The sequence below is a fragment of the Embiotoca jacksoni genome, unplaced genomic scaffold (assembly GCF_022577435.1).
Source record: "Embiotoca jacksoni isolate LCO1_2020_lvr unplaced genomic scaffold, fEmbJac1.0.p SCAF_57, whole genome shotgun sequence".
NCBI classification, from domain to species: domain Eukaryota; kingdom Metazoa; phylum Chordata; class Actinopteri; family Embiotocidae; genus Embiotoca; species Embiotoca jacksoni.
Genome location: NW_027185411.1, coordinates 34,975 through 53,232, shown reverse-complemented (window position 1 = coordinate 53,232; position 18,258 = coordinate 34,975). Strand labels below are relative to the sequence as shown.

Genomic DNA, 18,258 nt, shown 5'->3' with positions numbered 1-18,258 from the left:
GGACTTGAAATTGTGAAATATGATGCTGAACTTGCCATGAGAAGGAAACAGGCCATGGAACTGATGCATTTGTTTCGTTGACAAAATATGCGCACCAAATTGCACGTATGCCAATGCCCGTCTATGTGCCTCAGGTTGCAGGCAGGGAAATCCGAGTGATGCAGAATGGATCGAAAGAAACTTGGGTCCATTTTCCATCTACGTAACCTACTCTGAGCTCAAAGCCTTCGGCATCTCTGGGGTAAGTTGTACATCTCACTACCAATGTTTCTTGAGAAAAACAGCACATCGTTCAGGGCTTGGAACCTCCACAGACCGGGCGGCTTTTGCTGAGTCAAAAAGAAAAGGAATCGATACGTTCTCTTTGTTCCCATCATCAGGTGGAAGTTGTAGACACCCTCTCACCACAGCAAAAGGCTGAGCTGATCTTGGACCCCGACAGTGGCGCTTTGGAGAATGAGACCGTTGTAACCGTGGTGTTCAAAAGCTTGACAGAGTCCGATGATGACGAGCAGCTAAATGAGTTTTTCGAGGCCTTCACAAGCATCAACAAACAGGTGAATGCTTAGCATAACGTTGCCATGTTATTTGCCAATAAGTTGGTTGAGAAACCTGCCATGTACATCTTGCTCAAGGAGCTTTTTGCGGCAGCGAATAAGGAGCCAAGATTTGAATCAATGCGATGCAGTTGTGATCTGCTTCTTGACTGAATTGTTGCCAATGGTGGCTTCAGTCATGCCTCCGATGCAGGAAAATACAAAGATGTGCCATCCAGCGTGGTGTCATTTTCACGTTGATTTGAGAAAGGTAAAATGTCCTCCTGAACAGCAACGTGAATCCTTTTGCTTCCAGAGAAACATCACCTTCATCGAGAATCCAGGTGTACGAAAGACCATCTTGAACCTCACCTTGACAGCCCTTGCTCCTGAATTTGAAGACTTTGAGCCTGAAGACTTTCAGCTTTGGTTCCAGGTCCATTTGACTGTTGTGATAGCGAGCCTCCAGCCTGACAGCTTGCGGGTGCTCCCCAGGGACATCAGCTGTGCTTCCTACGCAGCTATGTAAGACACGCTACTTCTGAAGTCATATGTTGAGTGTCCATGATGTCAGACTGTGGCACCAGAAAAGTCACAATAATTTCTGTTTTCTTCTGTCAGACTCACCGGTCTTCGGCAAAGTTTGAAATCCCTGCCACTGGTTCTTTCACGTGACGTGGGATCAAGCGTAAAGTCACTCAAGGACACTTTCACACGTACGTGGCAAAAACACTCTGCTGAGAAACTTTTTGCAGAAAGCCCAATACCACCACTGTGATGGCAACTTCATTAATGCCATGCCTTCATTTTATTTCTCCCTACAACAGGTTGCTCAATACCAGCTTCCTTCATGGTAAGTTGAATTCGATGGGTGTATTGTATGAATTATTCAACATTTGATTGCTATTTACATGACACAGGTTTGGCACTGTGACTGGAAAATAGAGGTCAGGTCAAGGTGTTTGAAGCTGAAGTAGCTTTTCCCACTCGACTAACAATTACATTTTATCTGTCTCCAGTGCAAGCAGACCCCAGTTGATGGTAAGTCTTCAAAATACCAGACATTTCACCTTTGATGACACAATCACCTTCTCAAGTACCAATGTCTGACACGTGAATGTTGTCTTTTTCTCAGCGGACCTCATCTGTGCTGCAGTCAATAGGTGGGTGGATTGCTGTTTTGTCTGGTGCTGCGTTTGCATTGGTAAAGTTCTTTTACGCAACGTTGCCAAGATGACAATGGATTTCTGTTTAATTCTTTTCTTCAGATCCCGACTTGATGGAACCTTGTCAACTGGCAATTCGTCTACCGGCCCGTGCACTTTTACCATCACTGAACACGCCTGTTCCTCGGTAAGATTGTTTTATGCAAGCTGTAAATCCCCCCCCAAAAATGAGTCTGCCTTTAAAACATTAAGATCCTGAGGCAAATATCTTTAAGTTCGGAGTGGTTGACCGTACTTCTGGTCATCTTTGTTTTCCCAAGGCTACACATCTCGATGCCAGCAGCTTGGTCACACTGATGAAATGCTCACTGGAAAGCCAAAGGGTGTACCCGGTAGAAGTCTGGAAGCTTTTCTTCCAAAAAGTTTCTCCTGCGCTGGACCAGGCTCTTGAGACATTCGCTACCATGGTAAATTCAGTCCCACAATTTCACGACGATAGTTTTTCCCCGCGGGAAGTTTGTGTCCAACCGAAACGCTTTTTCCGATTCTAGGCCCCCAACAACAGCAAGCCAAACTTGGCACATGCTCTCGAGGCTCTTGGAGAGGTGAGAATTGCCAACTTCACCCAGGCACAACTGCAGGACAAGAATTTTGTCGACAGATGGTTCCGGAATAAGATCCGACCGTTTCTGGCCTCTCCATCCTCCAACTTCCTATTCTGCCTGAGCTCCAACAACTTCAGCTGCGTGACGTACCGCACTGTGTAAGCAAATATGCCATATGTTTCTCCACTGTCAACACGATTGCAGAGAAAGCTGCCGTTTTCTAGTTGTGCAGGTGTTAAAGGCCTTCTCTCCAATGTTAGCATTCAGGCACTCAGCAGCCAAAGGGCATCCATGGACCGTGACAGACAGCATGCAGTCTTCACTCATTTCATCAGACCATTCCTGTCAAGAAATGACACATCAGGTAGAGACAGGCACTCGGGCTCAATTTGGCAATGTCTCGGTAACATGTCATGGTCCTACCCTGCCAATGTTCTTTGTTTCCTTGTCTTTTGCAGATCCTGGCTGCGTCTCAGCTTTCACAGGTCGTAGTGAAGAGTGGCTGCGGGTAAACCTTGGCAACTTCTCCAATTTTGCCACCTTGGAGGATTTGCAAGCCCTCAATCCCAACTTCTCCATCGTGAGTGGCAACTGCAGTCGTAGAAATCTTCTCCAAAATTGAAATCTTTCGCTCATGGCTTTGCAATTACTGATGTTTGACTCCGTATTGATTCCCTCTTGCAGGCCGATTCCTTGCCATTGCTCAATCCTTCTCAGGTGGCACAGTCGATACTGAGCTCGGGGGCCTCGAATGACACAGAACTAATCGATCGTGTTTTTGAGCGACTCGAGGAGGGCGACGCTCTGGAAAATGTTGATGAATTCTTGACACAGCTGACAGCAACTGAAGAGGTAGGCTACTCCTTGAAGTTGTGGGACAGTCCGGCTCTTATAACCGAGCATTGTCAGTACTCAGACATGAATCTAAACCTCCACATCAGTTGTAGGGGAATCATTAATATCAAGTACTTCATGGCATCCTTTCCGGCATCTTGTGCGACGTATTTGCAACATGTGAACCTTGTGGTGTTGACCTCCTCTGGTGTCCTAATTTGACAGGTCCCAGATTTCCAACCTGTTGTGAGAGACCGTGTAATGAATAGGACCTTCGCCATCATCAGTCCCCATTTGCCGGCCTTCACTGAAGAGGACTTGGACGAGTGGTTCCATGTTAAACTGCTGCCCGTCCTCCCAAGTTTCACACCAATGATGCTCAAGAATGCAACCTCAAACATCTCCTGCACGAGATACCAAGTCATGTGAGTAACTCTTAAACAACAACATCTCACACCAAAGTACAAACATGCTGACGAGGGACTGTGTAAGAACGTTCTGCTCCATCTTTTGTAGTCTGAGTGGGATCGCCAAAGTTTTCACCGAGACGCCCTCGCACAGACAAGAAGAAAACACAAGGGTTCTGCTGGAGTACCTGAAAAATTCCACCAGAGGGGTCAACGAGTCAGGTAGGTCTAATGCAGTTAACTGCGGCAGGTGGTTGCTTGTGTGGACCTGCCCGTGGACTTGAAATTGTGAAATATGATGCTGAACTTGCCATGAGAAGGAAACAGGCCATGGAACTGATGCATTTGTTTCGTTGACAAAATATGCGCACCAAATTGCACGTATGCCAATGCCCGTCTATGTGCCTCAGGTTGCAGGCAGGGAAATCCGAGTGATGCAGAATGGATCGAAAGAAACTTGGGTCCATTTTCCATCTACGTAACCTACTCTGAGCTCAAAGCCTTCGGCATCTCTGGGGTAAGTTGTACATCTCACTACCAATGTTTCTTGAGAAAAACAGCACATCGTTCAGGGCTTGGAACCTCCACAGACCGGGCGGCTTTTGCTGAGTCAAAAAGAAAAGGAATCGATACGTTCTCTTTGTTCCCATCATCAGGTGGAAGTTGTAGACACCCTCTCACCACAGCAAAAGGCTGAGCTGATCTTGGACCCCGACAGTGGCGCTTTGGAGAATGAGACCGTTGTAACCGTGGTGTTCAAAAGCTTGACAGAGTCCGATGATGACGAGCAGCTAAATGAGTTTTTCGAGGCCTTCACAAGCATCAACAAACAGGTGAATGCTTAGCATAACGTTGCCATGTTATTTGCCAATAAGTTGGTTGAGAAACCTGCCATGTACATCTTGCTCAAGGAGCTTTTTGCGGCAGCGAATAAGGAGCCAAGATTTGAATCAATGCGATGCAGTTGTGATCTGCTTCTTGACTGAATTGTTGCCAATGGTGGCTTCAGTCATGCCTCCGATGCAGGAAAATACAAAGATGTGCCATCCAGCGTGGTGTCATTTTCACGTTGATTTGAGAAAGGTAAAATGTCCTCCTGAACAGCAACGTGAATCCTTTTGCTTCCAGAGAAACATCACCTTCATCGAGAATCCAGGTGTACGAAAGACCATCTTGAACCTCACCTTGACAGCCCTTGCTCCTGAATTTGAAGACTTTGAGCCTGAAGACTTTCAGCTTTGGTTCCAGGTCCATTTGACTGTTGTGATAGCGAGCCTCCAGCCTGACAGCTTGCGGGTGCTCCCCAGGGACATCAGCTGTGCTTCCTACGCAGCTATGTAAGACACGCTACTTCTGAAGTCATATGTTGAGTGTCCATGATGTCAGACTGTGGCACCAGAAAAGTCACAATAATTTCTGTTTTCTTCTGTCAGACTCACCGGTCTTCGGCAAAGTTTGAAATCCCTGCCACTGGTTCTTTCACGTGACGTGGGATCAAGCGTAAAGTCACTCAAGGACACTTTCACACGTACGTGGCAAAAACACTCTGCTGAGAAACTTTTTGCAGAAAGCCCAATACCACCACTGTGATGGCAACTTCATTAATGCCATGCCTTCATTTTATTTCTCCCTACAACAGGTTGCTCAATACCAGCTTCCTTCATGGTAAGTTGAATTCGATGGGTGTATTGTATGAATTATTCAACATTTGATTGCTATTTACATGACACAGGTTTGGCACTGTGACTGGAAAATAGAGGTCAGGTCAAGGTGTTTGAAGCTGAAGTAGCTTTTCCCACTCGACTAACAATTACATTTTATCTGTCTCCAGTGCAAGCAGACCCCAGTTGATGGTAAGTCTTCAAAATACCAGACATTTCACCTTTGATGACACAATCACCTTCTCAAGTACCAATGTCTGACACGTGAATGTTGTCTTTTTCTCAGCGGACCTCATCTGTGCTGCAGTCAATAGGTGGGTGGATTGCTGTTTTGTCTGGTGCTGCGTTTGCATTGGTAAAGTTCTTTTACGCAACGTTGCCAAGATGACAATGGATTTCTGTTTAATTCTTTTCTTCAGATCCCGACTTGATGGAACCTTGTCAACTGGCAATTCGTCTACCGGCCCGTGCACTTTTACCATCACTGAACACGCCTGTTCCTCGGTAAGATTGTTTTATGCAAGCTGTAAATCCCCCCCCAAAAATGAGTCTGCCTTTAAAACATTAAGATCCTGAGGCAAATATCTTTAAGTTCGGAGTGGTTGACCGTACTTCTGGTCATCTTTGTTTTCCCAAGGCTACACATCTCGATGCCAGCAGCTTGGTCACACTGATGAAATGCTCACTGGAAAGCCAAAGGGTGTACCCGGTAGAAGTCTGGAAGCTTTTCTTCCAAAAAGTTTCTCCTGCGCTGGACCAGGCTCTTGAGACATTCGCTACCATGGTAAATTCAGTCCCACAATTTCACGACGATAGTTTTTCCCCGCGGGAAGTTTGTGTCCAACCGAAACGCTTTTTCCGATTCTAGGCCCCCAACAACAGCAAGCCAAACTTGGCACATGCTCTCGAGGCTCTTGGAGAGGTGAGAATTGCCAACTTCACCCAGGCACAACTGCAGGACAAGAATTTTGTCGACAGATGGTTCCGGAATAAGATCCGACCGTTTCTGGCCTCTCCATCCTCCAACTTCCTATTCTGCCTGAGCTCCAACAACTTCAGCTGCGTGACGTACCGCACTGTGTAAGCAAATATGCCATATGTTTCTCCACTGTCAACACGATTGCAGAGAAAGCTGCCGTTTTCTAGTTGTGCAGGTGTTAAAGGCCTTCTCTCCAATGTTAGCATTCAGGCACTCAGCAGCCAAAGGGCATCCATGGACCGTGACAGACAGCATGCAGTCTTCACTCATTTCATCAGACCATTCCTGTCAAGAAATGACACATCAGGTAGAGACAGGCACTCGGGCTCAATTTGGCAATGTCTCGGTAACATGTCATGGTCCTACCCTGCCAATGTTCTTTGTTTCCTTGTCTTTTGCAGATCCTGGCTGCGTCTCAGCTTTCACAGGTCGTAGTGAAGAGTGGCTGCGGGTAAACCTTGGCAACTTCTCCAATTTTGCCACCTTGGAGGATTTGCAAGCCCTCAATCCCAACTTCTCCATCGTGAGTGGCAACTGCAGTCGTAGAAATCTTCTCCAAAATTGAAATCTTTCGCTCATGGCTTTGCAATTACTGATGTTTGACTCCGTATTGATTCCCTCTTGCAGGCCGATTCCTTGCCATTGCTCAATCCTTCTCAGGTGGCACAGTCGATACTGAGCTCGGGGGCCTCGAATGACACAGAACTAATCGATCGTGTTTTTGAGCGACTCGAGGAGGGCGACGCTCTGGAAAATGTTGATGAATTCTTGACACAGCTGACAGCAACTGAAGAGGTAGGCTACTCCTTGAAGTTGTGGGACAGTCCGGCTCTTATAACCGAGCATTGTCAGTACTCAGACATGAATCTAAACCTCCACATCAGTTGTAGGGGAATCATTAATATCAAGTACTTCATGGCATCCTTTCCGGCATCTTGTGCGACGTATTTGCAACATGTGAACCTTGTGGTGTTGACCTCCTCTGGTGTCCTAATTTGACAGGTCCCAGATTTCCAACCTGTTGTGAGAGACCGTGTAATGAATAGGACCTTCGCCATCATCAGTCCCCATTTGCCGGCCTTCACTGAAGAGGACTTGGACGAGTGGTTCCATGTTAAACTGCTGCCCGTCCTCCCAAGTTTCACACCAATGATGCTCAAGAATGCAACCTCAAACATCTCCTGCACGAGATACCAAGTCATGTGAGTAACTCTTAAACAACAACATCTCACACCAAAGTACAAACATGCTGACGAGGGACTGTGTAAGAACGTTCTGCTCCATCTTTTGTAGTCTGAGTGGGATCGCCAAAGTTTTCACCGAGACGCCCTCGCACAGACAAGAAGAAAACACAAGGGTTCTGCTGGAGTACCTGAAAAATTCCACCAGAGGGGTCAACGAGTCAGGTAGGTCTAATGCAGTTAACTGCGGCAGGTGGTTGCTTGTGTGGACCTGCCCGTGGACTTGAAATTGTGAAATATGATGCTGAACTTGCCATGAGAAGGAAACAGGCCATGGAACTGATGCATTTGTTTCGTTGACAAAATATGCGCACCAAATTGCACGTATGCCAATGCCCGTCTATGTGCCTCAGGTTGCAGGCAGGGAAATCCGAGTGATGCAGAATGGATCGAAAGAAACTTGGGTCCATTTTCCATCTACGTAACCTACTCTGAGCTCAAAGCCTTCGGCATCTCTGGGGTAAGTTGTACATCTCACTACCAATGTTTCTTGAGAAAAACAGCACATCGTTCAGGGCTTGGAACCTCCACAGACCGGGCGGCTTTTGCTGAGTCAAAAAGAAAAGGAATCGATACGTTCTCTTTGTTCCCATCATCAGGTGGAAGTTGTAGACACCCTCTCACCACAGCAAAAGGCTGAGCTGATCTTGGACCCCGACAGTGGCGCTTTGGAGAATGAGACCGTTGTAACCGTGGTGTTCAAAAGCTTGACAGAGTCCGATGATGACGAGCAGCTAAATGAGTTTTTCGAGGCCTTCACAAGCATCAACAAACAGGTGAATGCTTAGCATAACGTTGCCATGTTATTTGCCAATAAGTTGGTTGAGAAACCTGCCATGTACATCTTGCTCAAGGAGCTTTTTGCGGCAGCGAATAAGGAGCCAAGATTTGAATCAATGCGATGCAGTTGTGATCTGCTTCTTGACTGAATTGTTGCCAATGGTGGCTTCAGTCATGCCTCCGATGCAGGAAAATACAAAGATGTGCCATCCAGCGTGGTGTCATTTTCACGTTGATTTGAGAAAGGTAAAATGTCCTCCTGAACAGCAACGTGAATCCTTTTGCTTCCAGAGAAACATCACCTTCATCGAGAATCCAGGTGTACGAAAGACCATCTTGAACCTCACCTTGACAGCCCTTGCTCCTGAATTTGAAGACTTTGAGCCTGAAGACTTTCAGCTTTGGTTCCAGGTCCATTTGACTGTTGTGATAGCGAGCCTCCAGCCTGACAGCTTGCGGGTGCTCCCCAGGGACATCAGCTGTGCTTCCTACGCAGCTATGTAAGACACGCTACTTCTGAAGTCATATGTTGAGTGTCCATGATGTCAGACTGTGGCACCAGAAAAGTCACAATAATTTCTGTTTTCTTCTGTCAGACTCACCGGTCTTCGGCAAAGTTTGAAATCCCTGCCACTGGTTCTTTCACGTGACGTGAGATCAAGCGTAAAGTCACTCAAGGACACTTTCACACGTACGTGGCAAAAACACTCTGCTGAGAAACTTTTTGCAGAAAGCCCAATACCACCACTGTGATGGCAACTTCATTAATGCCATGCCTTCATTTTATTTCTCCCTACAACAGGTTGCTCAATACCAGATTCCTTCATGGTAAGTTGAATTCGATGGGTGTATTGTATGAATTATTCAACATTTGATTGCTATTTACATGACACAGGTTTGGCACTGTGACTGGAAAATAGAGGTCAGGTCAAGGTGTTTGAAGCTGAAGTAGCTTTTCCCACTCGACTAACAATTACATTTTATCTGTCTCCAGTGCAAGCAGACCCCAGTTGATGGTAAGTCTTCAAAATACCAGACATTTCACCTTTGATGACACAATCACCTTCTCAAGTACCAATGTCTGACACGTGAATGTTGTCTTTTTCTCAGCGGACCTCATCTGTGCTGCAGTCAATAGGTGGGTGGATTGCTGTTTTGTCTGGTGCTGCGTTTGCATTGGTAAAGTTCTTTTACGCAACGTTGCCAAGATGACAATGGATTTCTGTTTAATTCTTTTCTTCAGATCCCGACTTGATGGAACCTTGTCAACTGGCAATTCGTCTACCGGCCCGTGCACTTTTACCATCACTGAACACGCCTGTTCCTCGGTAAGATTGTTTTATGCAAGCTGTAAATCCCCCCCCAAAAATGAGTCTGCCTTTAAAACATTAAGATCCTGAGGCAAATATCTTTAAGTTCGGAGTGGTTGACCGTACTTCTGGTCATCTTTGTTTTCCCAAGGCTACACATCTCGATGCCAGCAGCTTGGTCACACTGATGAAATGCTCACTGGAAAGCCAAAGGGTGTACCCGGTAGAAGTCTGGAAGCTTTTCTTCCAAAAAGTTTCTCCTGCGCTGGACCAGGCTCTTGAGACATTCGCTACCATGGTAAATTCAGTCCCACAATTTCACGACGATAGTTTTTCCCCGCGGGAAGTTTGTGTCCAACCGAAACGCTTTTTCCGATTCTAGGCCCCCAACAACAGCAAGCCAAACTTGGCACATGCTCTCGAGGCTCTTGGAGAGGTGAGAATTGCCAACTTCACCCAGGCACAACTGCAGGACAAGAATTTTGTCGACAGATGGTTCCGGAATAAGATCCGACCGTTTCTGGCCTCTCCATCCTCCAACTTCCTATTCTGCCTGAGCTCCAACAACTTCAGCTGCGTGACGTACCGCACTGTGTAAGCAAATATGCCATATGTTTCTCCACTGTCAACACGATTGCAGAGAAAGCTGCCGTTTTCTAGTTGTGCAGGTGTTAAAGGCCTTCTCTCCAATGTTAGCATTCAGGCACTCAGCAGCCAAAGGGCATCCATGGACCGTGACAGACAGCATGCAGTCTTCACTCATTTCATCAGACCATTCCTGTCAAGAAATGACACATCAGGTAGAGACAGGCACTCGGGCTCAATTTGGCAATGTCTCGGTAACATGTCATGGTCCTACCCTGCCAATGTTCTTTGTTTCCTTGTCTTTTGCAGATCCTGGCTGCGTCTCAGCTTTCACAGGTCGTAGTGAAGAGTGGCTGCGGGTAAACCTTGGCAACTTCTCCAATTTTGCCACCTTGGAGGATTTGCAAGCCCTCAATCCCAACTTCTCCATCGTGAGTGGCAACTGCAGTCGTAGAAATCTTCTCCAAAATTGAAATCTTTCGCTCATGGCTTTGCAATTACTGATGTTTGACTCCGTATTGATTCCCTCTTGCAGGCCGATTCCTTGCCATTGCTCAATCCTTCTCAGGTGGCACAGTCGATACTGAGCTCGGGGGCCTCGAATGACACAGAACTAATCGATCGTGTTTTTGAGCGACTCGAGGAGGGCGACGCTCTGGAAAATGTTGATGAATTCTTGACACAGCTGACAGCAACTGAAGAGGTAGGCTACTCCTTGAAGTTGTGGGACAGTCCGGCTCTTATAACCGAGCATTGTCAGTACTCAGACATGAATCTAAACCTCCACATCAGTTGTAGGGGAATCATTAATATCAAGTACTTCATGGCATCCTTTCCGGCATCTTGTGCGACGTATTTGCAACATGTGAACCTTGTGGTGTTGACCTCCTCTGGTGTCCTAATTTGACAGGTCCCAGATTTCCAACCTGTTGTGAGAGACCGTGTAATGAATAGGACCTTCGCCATCATCAGTCCCCATTTGCCGGCCTTCACTGAAGAGGACTTGGACGAGTGGTTCCATGTTAAACTGCTGCCCGTCCTCCCAAGTTTCACACCAATGATGCTCAAGAATGCAACCTCAAACATCTCCTGCACGAGATACCAAGTCATGTGAGTAACTCTTAAACAACAACATCTCACACCAAAGTACAAACATGCTGACGAGGGACTGTGTAAGAACGTTCTGCTCCATCTTTTGTAGTCTGAGTGGGATCGCCAAAGTTTTCACCGAGACGCCCTCGCACAGACAAGAAGAAAACACAAGGGTTCTGCTGGAGTACCTGAAAAATTCCACCAGAGGGGTCAACGAGTCAGGTAGGTCTAATGCAGTTAACTGCGGCAGGTGGTTGCTTGTGTGGACCTGCCCGTGGACTTGAAATTGTGAAATATGATGCTGAACTTGCCATGAGAAGGAAACAGGCCATGGAACTGATGCATTTGTTTCGTTGACAAAATATGCGCACCAAATTGCACGTATGCCAATGCCCGTCTATGTGCCTCAGGTTGCAGGCAGGGAAATCCGAGTGATGCAGAATGGATCGAAAGAAACTTGGGTCCATTTTCCATCTACGTAACCTACTCTGAGCTCAAAGCCTTCGGCATCTCTGGGGTAAGTTGTACATCTCACTACCAATGTTTCTTGAGAAAAACAGCACATCGTTCAGGGCTTGGAACCTCCACAGACCGGGCGGCTTTTGCTGAGTCAAAAAGAAAAGGAATCGATACGTTCTCTTTGTTCCCATCATCAGGTGGAAGTTGTAGACACCCTCTCACCACAGCAAAAGGCTGAGCTGATCTTGGACCCCGACAGTGGCGCTTTGGAGAATGAGACCGTTGTAACCGTGGTGTTCAAAAGCTTGACAGAGTCCGATGATGACGAGCAGCTAAATGAGTTTTTCGAGGCCTTCACAAGCATCAACAAACAGGTGAATGCTTAGCATAACGTTGCCATGTTATTTGCCAATAAGTTGGTTGAGAAACCTGCCATGTACATCTTGCTCAAGGAGCTTTTTGCGGCAGCGAATAAGGAGCCAAGATTTGAATCAATGCGATGCAGTTGTGATCTGCTTCTTGACTGAATTGTTGCCAATGGTGGCTTCAGTCATGCCTCCGATGCAGGAAAATACAAAGATGTGCCATCCAGCGTGGTGTCATTTTCACGTTGATTTGAGAAAGGTAAAATGTCCTCCTGAACAGCAACGTGAATCCTTTTGCTTCCAGAGAAACATCACCTTCATCGAGAATCCAGGTGTACGAAAGACCATCTTGAACCTCACCTTGACAGCCCTTGCTCCTGAATTTGAAGACTTTGAGCCTGAAGACTTTCAGCTTTGGTTCCAGGTCCATTTGACTGTTGTGATAGCGAGCCTCCAGCCTGACAGCTTGCGGGTGCTCCCCAGGGACATCAGCTGTGCTTCCTACGCAGCTATGTAAGACACGCTACTTCTGAAGTCATATGTTGAGTGTCCATGATGTCAGACTGTGGCACCAGAAAAGTCACAATAATTTCTGTTTTCTTCTGTCAGACTCACCGGTCTTCGGCAAAGTTTGAAATCCCTGCCACTGGTTCTTTCACGTGACGTGGGATCAAGCGTAAAGTCACTCAAGGACACTTTCACACGTACGTGGCAAAAACACTCTGCTGAGAAACTTTTTGCAGAAAGCCCAATACCACCACTGTGATGGCAACTTCATTAATGCCATGCCTTCATTTTATTTCTCCCTACAACAGGTTGCTCAATACCAGATTCCTTCATGGTAAGTTGAATTCGATGGGTGTATTGTATGAATTATTCAACATTTGATTGCTATTTACATGACACAGGTTTGGCACTGTGACTGGAAAATAGAGGTCAGGTCAAGGTGTTTGAAGCTGAAGTAGCTTTTCCCACTCGACTAACAATTACATTTTATCTGTCTCCAGTGCAAGCAGACCCCAGTTGATGGTAAGTCTTCAAAATACCAGACATTTCACCTTTGATGACACAATCACCTTCTCAAGTACCAATGTCTGACACGTGAATGTTGTCTTTTTCTCAGCGGACCTCATCTGTGCTGCAGTCAATAGGTGGGTGGATTGCTGTTTTGTCTGGTGCTGCGTTTGCATTGGTAAAGTTCTTTTACGCAACGTTGCCAAGATGACAATGGATTTCTGTTTAATTCTTTTCTTCAGATCCCGACTTGATGGAACCTTGTCAACTGGTAATTCGTCTACCGGCCCGTGCACTTTTACCATCACTGAACACGCCTGTTCCTCGGTAAGATTGTTTTATGCAAGCTGTAAATCCCCCCCCAAAAATGAGTCTGCCTTTAAAACATTAAGATCCTGAGGCAAATATCTTTAAGTTCGGAGTGATTGACCGTACTTCTGGTCATCTTTGTTTTCCCAAGGCTACACATCTCGATGCCAGCAGCTTGGTCACACTGATGAAATGCTCACTGGAAAGCCAAAGGGTGTACCCGGTAGAAGTCTGGAAGCTTTTCTTCCAAAAAGTTTCTCCTGCGCTGGACCAGGCTCTTGAGACATTCGCTACCATGGTAAATTCAGTCCCACAATTTCACGACGATAGTTTTTCCCCGCGGGAAGTTTGTGTCCAACCGAAACGCTTTTTCCGATTCTAGGCCCCCAACAACAGCAAGCCAAACTTGGCACATGCTCTCGAGGCTCTTGGAGAGGTGAGAATTGCCAACTTCACCCAGGCACAACTGCAGGACAAGAATTTTGTCGACAGATGGTTCCGGAATAAGATCCGACCGTTTCTGGCCTCTCCATCCTCCAACTTCCTATTCTGCCTGAGCTCCAACAACTTCAGCTGCGTGACGTACCGCACTGTGTAAGCAAATATGCCATATGTTTCTCCACTGTCAACACGATTGCAGAGAAAGCTGCCGTTTTCTAGTTGTGCAGGTGTTAAAGGCCTTCTCTCCAATGTTAGCATTCAGGCACTCAGCAGCCAAAGGGCATCCATGGACCGTGACAGACAGCATGCAGTCTTCACTCATTTCATCAGACCATTCCTGTCAAGAAATGACACATCAGGTAGAGACAGGCACTCGGGCTCAATTTGGCAATGTCTCGGTAACATGTCATGGTCCTACCCTGCCAATGTTCTTTGTTTCCTTGTCTTTTGCAGATCCTGGCTGCGTCTCAGCTTTCACAGGTCGTAGTGAAGAGTGGCTGCGGGTAAACCTTGGCAACTTCTCCAATTTTGCCACCTTGGAGGATTTGCAAGCCCTCAATCCCAACTTCTCCATCGTGAGTGGCAACTGCAGTCGTAGAAATCTTCTCCAAAATTGAAATCTTTCGCTCATGGCTTTGCAATTACTGATGTTTGACTCCGTATTGATTCCCTCTTGCAGGCCGATTCCTTGCCATTGCTCAATCCTTCTCAGGTGGCACAGTCGATACTGAGCTCGGGGGCCTCGAATGACACAGAACTAATCGATCGTGTTTTTGAGCGACTCGAGGAGGGCGACGCTCTGGAAAATGTTGATGAATTCTTGACACAGCTGACAGCAACTGAAGAGGTAGGCTACTCCTTGAAGTTGTGGGACAGTCCGGCTCTTATAACCGAGCATTGTCAGTACTCAGACATGAATCTAAACCTCCACATCAGTTGTAGGGGAATCATTAATATCAAGTACTTCATGGCATCCTTTCCGGCATCTTGTGCGACGTATTTGCAACATGTGAACCTTGTGGTGTTGACCTCCTCTGGTGTCCTAATTTGACAGGTCCCAGATTTCCAACCTGTTGTGAGAGACCGTGTAATGAATAGGACCTTCGCCATCATCAGTCCCCATTTGCCGGCCTTCACTGAAGAGGACTTGGACGAGTGGTTCCATGTTAAACTGCTGCCCGTCCTCCCAAGTTTCACACCAATGATGCTCAAGAATGCAACCTCAAACATCTCCTGCACGAGATACCAAGTCATGTGAGTAACTCTTAAACAACAACATCTCACACCAAAGTACAAACATGCTGACGAGGGACTGTGTAAGAACGTTCTGCTCCATCTTTTGTAGTCTGAGTGGGATCGCCAAAGTTTTCACCGAGACGCCCTCGCACAGACAAGAAGAAAACACAAGGGTTCTGCTGGAGTACCTGAAAAATTCCACCAGAGGGGTCAACGAGTCAGGTAGGTCTAATGCAGTTAACTGCGGCAGGTGGTTGCTTGTGTGGACCTGCCCGTGGACTTGAAATTGTGAAATATGATGCTGAACTTGCCATGAGAAGGAAACAGGCCATGGAACTGATGCATTTGTTTCGTTGACAAAATATGCGCACCAAATTGCACGTATGCCAATGCCCGTCTATGTGCCTCAGGTTGCAGGCAGGGAAATCCGAGTGATGCAGAATGGATCGAAAGAAACTTGGGTCCATTTTCCATCTACGTAACCTACTCTGAGCTCAAAGCCTTCGGCATCTCTGGGGTAAGTTGTACATCTCACTACCAATGTTTCTTGAGAAAAACAGCACATCGTTCAGGGCTTGGAACCTCCACAGACCGGGCGGCTTTTGCTGAGTCAAAAAGAAAAGGAATCGATACGTTCTCTTTGTTCCCATCATCAGGTGGAAGTTGTAGACACCCTCTCACCACAGCAAAAGGCTGAGCTGATCTTGGACCCCGACAGTGGCGCTTTGGAGAATGAGACCGTTGTAACCGTGGTGTTCAAAAGCTTGACAGAGTCCGATGATGACGAGCAGCTAAATGAGTTTTTCGAGGCCTTCACAAGCATCAACAAACAGGTGAATGCTTAGCATAACGTTGCCATGTTATTTGCCAATAAGTTGGTTGAGAAACCTGCCATGTACATCTTGCTCAAGGAGCTTTTTGCGGCAGCGAATAAGGAGCCAAGATTTGAATCAATGCGATGCAGTTGTGATCTGCTTCTTGACTGAATTGTTGCCAATGGTGGCTTCAGTCATGCCTCCGATGCAGGAAAATACAAAGATGTGCCATCCAGCGTGGTGTCATTTTCACGTTGATTTGAGAAAGGTAAAATGTCCTCCTGAACAGCAACGTGAATCCTTTTGCTTCCAGAGAAACATCACCTTCATCGAGAATCCAGGTGTACGAAAGACCATCTTGAACCTCACCTTGACAGCCCTTGCTCCTGAATTTGAAGACTTTGAGCCTGAAGACTTTCAGCTTTGGTTCCAGGTCCATTTGACTGTTGTGATAGCGAGCCTCCAGCCTGACAGCTTGCGGGTGCTCCCCAGGGACATCAGCTGTGCTTCCTACGCAGCTATGTAAGACACGCTACTTCTGAAGTCATATGTTGAGTGTCCATGATGTCAGACTGTGGCACCAGAAAAGTCACAATAATTTCTGTTTTCTTCTGTCAGACTCACCGGTCTTCGGCAAAGTTTGAAATCCCTGCCACTGGTTCTTTCACGTGACGTGGGATCAAGCGTAAAGTCACTCAAGGACACTTTCACACGTACGTGGCAAAAACACTCTGCTGAGAAACTTTTTGCAGAAAGCCCAATACCACCACTGTGATGGCAACTTCATTAATGCCATGCCTTCATTTTATTTCTCCCTACAACAGGTTGCTCAATACCAGCTTCCTTCATGGTAAGTTGAATTCGATGGGTGTATTGTATGAATTATTCAACATTTGATTGCTATTTACATGACACAGGTTTGGCACTGTGACTGGAAAATAGAGGTCAGGTCAAGGTGTTTGAAGCTGAAGTAGCTTTTCCCACTCGACTAACAATTACATTTTATCTGTCTCCAGTGCAAGCAGACCCCAGTTGATGGTAAGTCTTCAAAATACCAGACATTTCACCTTTGATGACACAATCACCTTCTCAAGTACCAATGTCTGACACGTGAATGTTGTCTTTTTCTCAGCGGACCTCATCTGTGCTGCAGTCAATAGGTGGGTGGATTGCTGTTTTGTCTGGTGCTGCGTTTGCATTGGTAAAGTTCTTTTACGCAACGTTGCCAAGATGACAATGGATTTCTGTTTAATTCTTTTCTTCAGATCCCGACTTGATGGAACCTTGTCAACTGGCAATTCGTCTACCGGCCCGTGCACTTTTACCATCACTGAACACGCCTGTTCCTCGGTAAGATTGTTTTATGCAAGCTGTAAATCCCCCCCCAAAAATGAGTCTGCATTAAGATCCTGAGGCAAATATCTTTAAGTTCGGAGTGATTGACCGTACTTCTGGTCATCTTTGTTTTCCCAAGGCTACACATCTCGATGCCAGCAGCTTGGTCACACTGATGAAATGCTCACTGGAAAGCCAAAGGGTGTACCCGGTAGAAGTCTGGAAGCTTTTCTTCCAAAAAGTTTCTCCTGCGCTGGACCAGGCTCTTGAGACATTCGCTACCATGGTAAATTCAGTCCCACAATTTCACGACGATAGTTTTTCCCCGCGGGAAGTTTGTGTCCAACCGAAACGCTTTTTCCGATTCTAGGCCCCCAACAACAGCAAGCCAAACTTGGCACATGCTCTCGAGGCTCTTGGAGAGGTGAGAATTGCCAACTTCACCCAGGCACAACTGCAGGACAAGAATTTTGTCGACAGATGGTTCCGGAATAAGATCCGACCGTTTCTGGCCTCTCCATCCTCCAACTTCCTATTCTGCCTGAGCTCCAACAACTTCAGCTGCGTGACGTACCGCACTGTGTAAGCAAATATGCCATATGTTTCTCCACTGTCAACACGATTGCAGAGAAAGCTGCCGTTTTCTAGTTGTGCAGGTGTTAAAGGCCTTCTCTCCAATGTTAGCATTCAGGCACTCAGCAGCCAAAGGGCATCCATGGACCGTGACAGACAGCATGCAGTCTTCACTCATTTCATCAGACCATTCCTGTCAAGAAATGACACATCAGGTAGAGACAGGCACTCGGGCTCAATTTGGCAATGTCTCGGTAACATGTCATGGTCCTACCCTGCCAATGTTCTTTGTTTCCTTGTCTTTTGCAGATCCTGGCTGCGTCTCAGCTTTCACAGGTCGTAGTGAAGAGTGGCTGCGGGTAAACCTTGGCAACTTCTCCAATTTTGCCACCTTGGAGGATTTGCAAGCCCTCAATCCCAACTTCTCCATCGTGAGTGGCAACTGCAGTCGTAGAAATCTTCTCCAAAATTGAAATCTTTCGCTCATGGCTTTGCAATTACTGATGTTTGACTCC

The 18,258-nt window shown here is 46.6% G+C and overlaps 1 protein-coding gene across 1 annotated transcript in view; it reads left to right on the top strand.

Moving 5' to 3' along the window:
• The window catches only part of LOC138212548 (uncharacterized), a 44,591-nt gene that overhangs the window by 6,201 nt on the left and 20,132 nt on the right, over positions 1 to 18,258 (top strand). The window contains exons 26-91 of the mRNA XM_069172978.1: positions 135 to 241; positions 381 to 557; positions 853 to 1,061; positions 1,158 to 1,224; positions 1,556 to 1,577; positions 1,672 to 1,699; positions 1,805 to 1,889; positions 2,023 to 2,169; positions 2,254 to 2,465; positions 2,568 to 2,671; positions 2,766 to 2,887; positions 2,992 to 3,159; positions 3,367 to 3,566; positions 3,658 to 3,770; positions 3,959 to 4,065; positions 4,205 to 4,381; positions 4,677 to 4,885; positions 4,982 to 5,048; positions 5,380 to 5,401; positions 5,496 to 5,523; positions 5,629 to 5,713; positions 5,847 to 5,993; positions 6,078 to 6,289; positions 6,392 to 6,495; positions 6,590 to 6,711; positions 6,816 to 6,983; positions 7,191 to 7,390; positions 7,482 to 7,594; positions 7,783 to 7,889; positions 8,029 to 8,205; positions 8,501 to 8,709; positions 8,806 to 8,900; positions 9,320 to 9,347; positions 9,453 to 9,537; positions 9,671 to 9,817; positions 9,902 to 10,113; positions 10,216 to 10,319; positions 10,414 to 10,535; positions 10,640 to 10,807; positions 11,015 to 11,214; positions 11,306 to 11,418; positions 11,607 to 11,713; positions 11,853 to 12,029; positions 12,325 to 12,533; positions 12,630 to 12,696; positions 13,028 to 13,049; positions 13,144 to 13,171; positions 13,277 to 13,361; positions 13,495 to 13,641; positions 13,726 to 13,937; positions 14,040 to 14,143; positions 14,238 to 14,359; positions 14,464 to 14,631; positions 14,839 to 15,038; positions 15,130 to 15,242; positions 15,431 to 15,537; positions 15,677 to 15,853; positions 16,149 to 16,357; positions 16,454 to 16,520; positions 16,852 to 16,873; positions 16,968 to 16,995; positions 17,101 to 17,185; positions 17,310 to 17,456; positions 17,541 to 17,752; positions 17,855 to 17,958; positions 18,053 to 18,174. Coding sequence (XP_069029079.1) covers positions 135 to 241; positions 381 to 557; positions 853 to 1,061; positions 1,158 to 1,224; positions 1,556 to 1,577; positions 1,672 to 1,699; positions 1,805 to 1,889; positions 2,023 to 2,169; positions 2,254 to 2,465; positions 2,568 to 2,671; positions 2,766 to 2,887; positions 2,992 to 3,159; positions 3,367 to 3,566; positions 3,658 to 3,770; positions 3,959 to 4,065; positions 4,205 to 4,381; positions 4,677 to 4,885; positions 4,982 to 5,048; positions 5,380 to 5,401; positions 5,496 to 5,523; positions 5,629 to 5,713; positions 5,847 to 5,993; positions 6,078 to 6,289; positions 6,392 to 6,495; positions 6,590 to 6,711; positions 6,816 to 6,983; positions 7,191 to 7,390; positions 7,482 to 7,594; positions 7,783 to 7,889; positions 8,029 to 8,205; positions 8,501 to 8,709; positions 8,806 to 8,900; positions 9,320 to 9,347; positions 9,453 to 9,537; positions 9,671 to 9,817; positions 9,902 to 10,113; positions 10,216 to 10,319; positions 10,414 to 10,535; positions 10,640 to 10,807; positions 11,015 to 11,214; positions 11,306 to 11,418; positions 11,607 to 11,713; positions 11,853 to 12,029; positions 12,325 to 12,533; positions 12,630 to 12,696; positions 13,028 to 13,049; positions 13,144 to 13,171; positions 13,277 to 13,361; positions 13,495 to 13,641; positions 13,726 to 13,937; positions 14,040 to 14,143; positions 14,238 to 14,359; positions 14,464 to 14,631; positions 14,839 to 15,038; positions 15,130 to 15,242; positions 15,431 to 15,537; positions 15,677 to 15,853; positions 16,149 to 16,357; positions 16,454 to 16,520; positions 16,852 to 16,873; positions 16,968 to 16,995; positions 17,101 to 17,185; positions 17,310 to 17,456; positions 17,541 to 17,752; positions 17,855 to 17,958; positions 18,053 to 18,174 — 8,330 coding nt within the window. The remainder of the gene's footprint in view (positions 1 to 134; positions 242 to 380; positions 558 to 852; positions 1,062 to 1,157; positions 1,225 to 1,555; positions 1,578 to 1,671; positions 1,700 to 1,804; positions 1,890 to 2,022; positions 2,170 to 2,253; positions 2,466 to 2,567; positions 2,672 to 2,765; positions 2,888 to 2,991; positions 3,160 to 3,366; positions 3,567 to 3,657; positions 3,771 to 3,958; positions 4,066 to 4,204; positions 4,382 to 4,676; positions 4,886 to 4,981; positions 5,049 to 5,379; positions 5,402 to 5,495; positions 5,524 to 5,628; positions 5,714 to 5,846; positions 5,994 to 6,077; positions 6,290 to 6,391; positions 6,496 to 6,589; positions 6,712 to 6,815; positions 6,984 to 7,190; positions 7,391 to 7,481; positions 7,595 to 7,782; positions 7,890 to 8,028; positions 8,206 to 8,500; positions 8,710 to 8,805; positions 8,901 to 9,319; positions 9,348 to 9,452; positions 9,538 to 9,670; positions 9,818 to 9,901; positions 10,114 to 10,215; positions 10,320 to 10,413; positions 10,536 to 10,639; positions 10,808 to 11,014; positions 11,215 to 11,305; positions 11,419 to 11,606; positions 11,714 to 11,852; positions 12,030 to 12,324; positions 12,534 to 12,629; positions 12,697 to 13,027; positions 13,050 to 13,143; positions 13,172 to 13,276; positions 13,362 to 13,494; positions 13,642 to 13,725; positions 13,938 to 14,039; positions 14,144 to 14,237; positions 14,360 to 14,463; positions 14,632 to 14,838; positions 15,039 to 15,129; positions 15,243 to 15,430; positions 15,538 to 15,676; positions 15,854 to 16,148; positions 16,358 to 16,453; positions 16,521 to 16,851; positions 16,874 to 16,967; positions 16,996 to 17,100; positions 17,186 to 17,309; positions 17,457 to 17,540; positions 17,753 to 17,854; positions 17,959 to 18,052; positions 18,175 to 18,258) is intronic.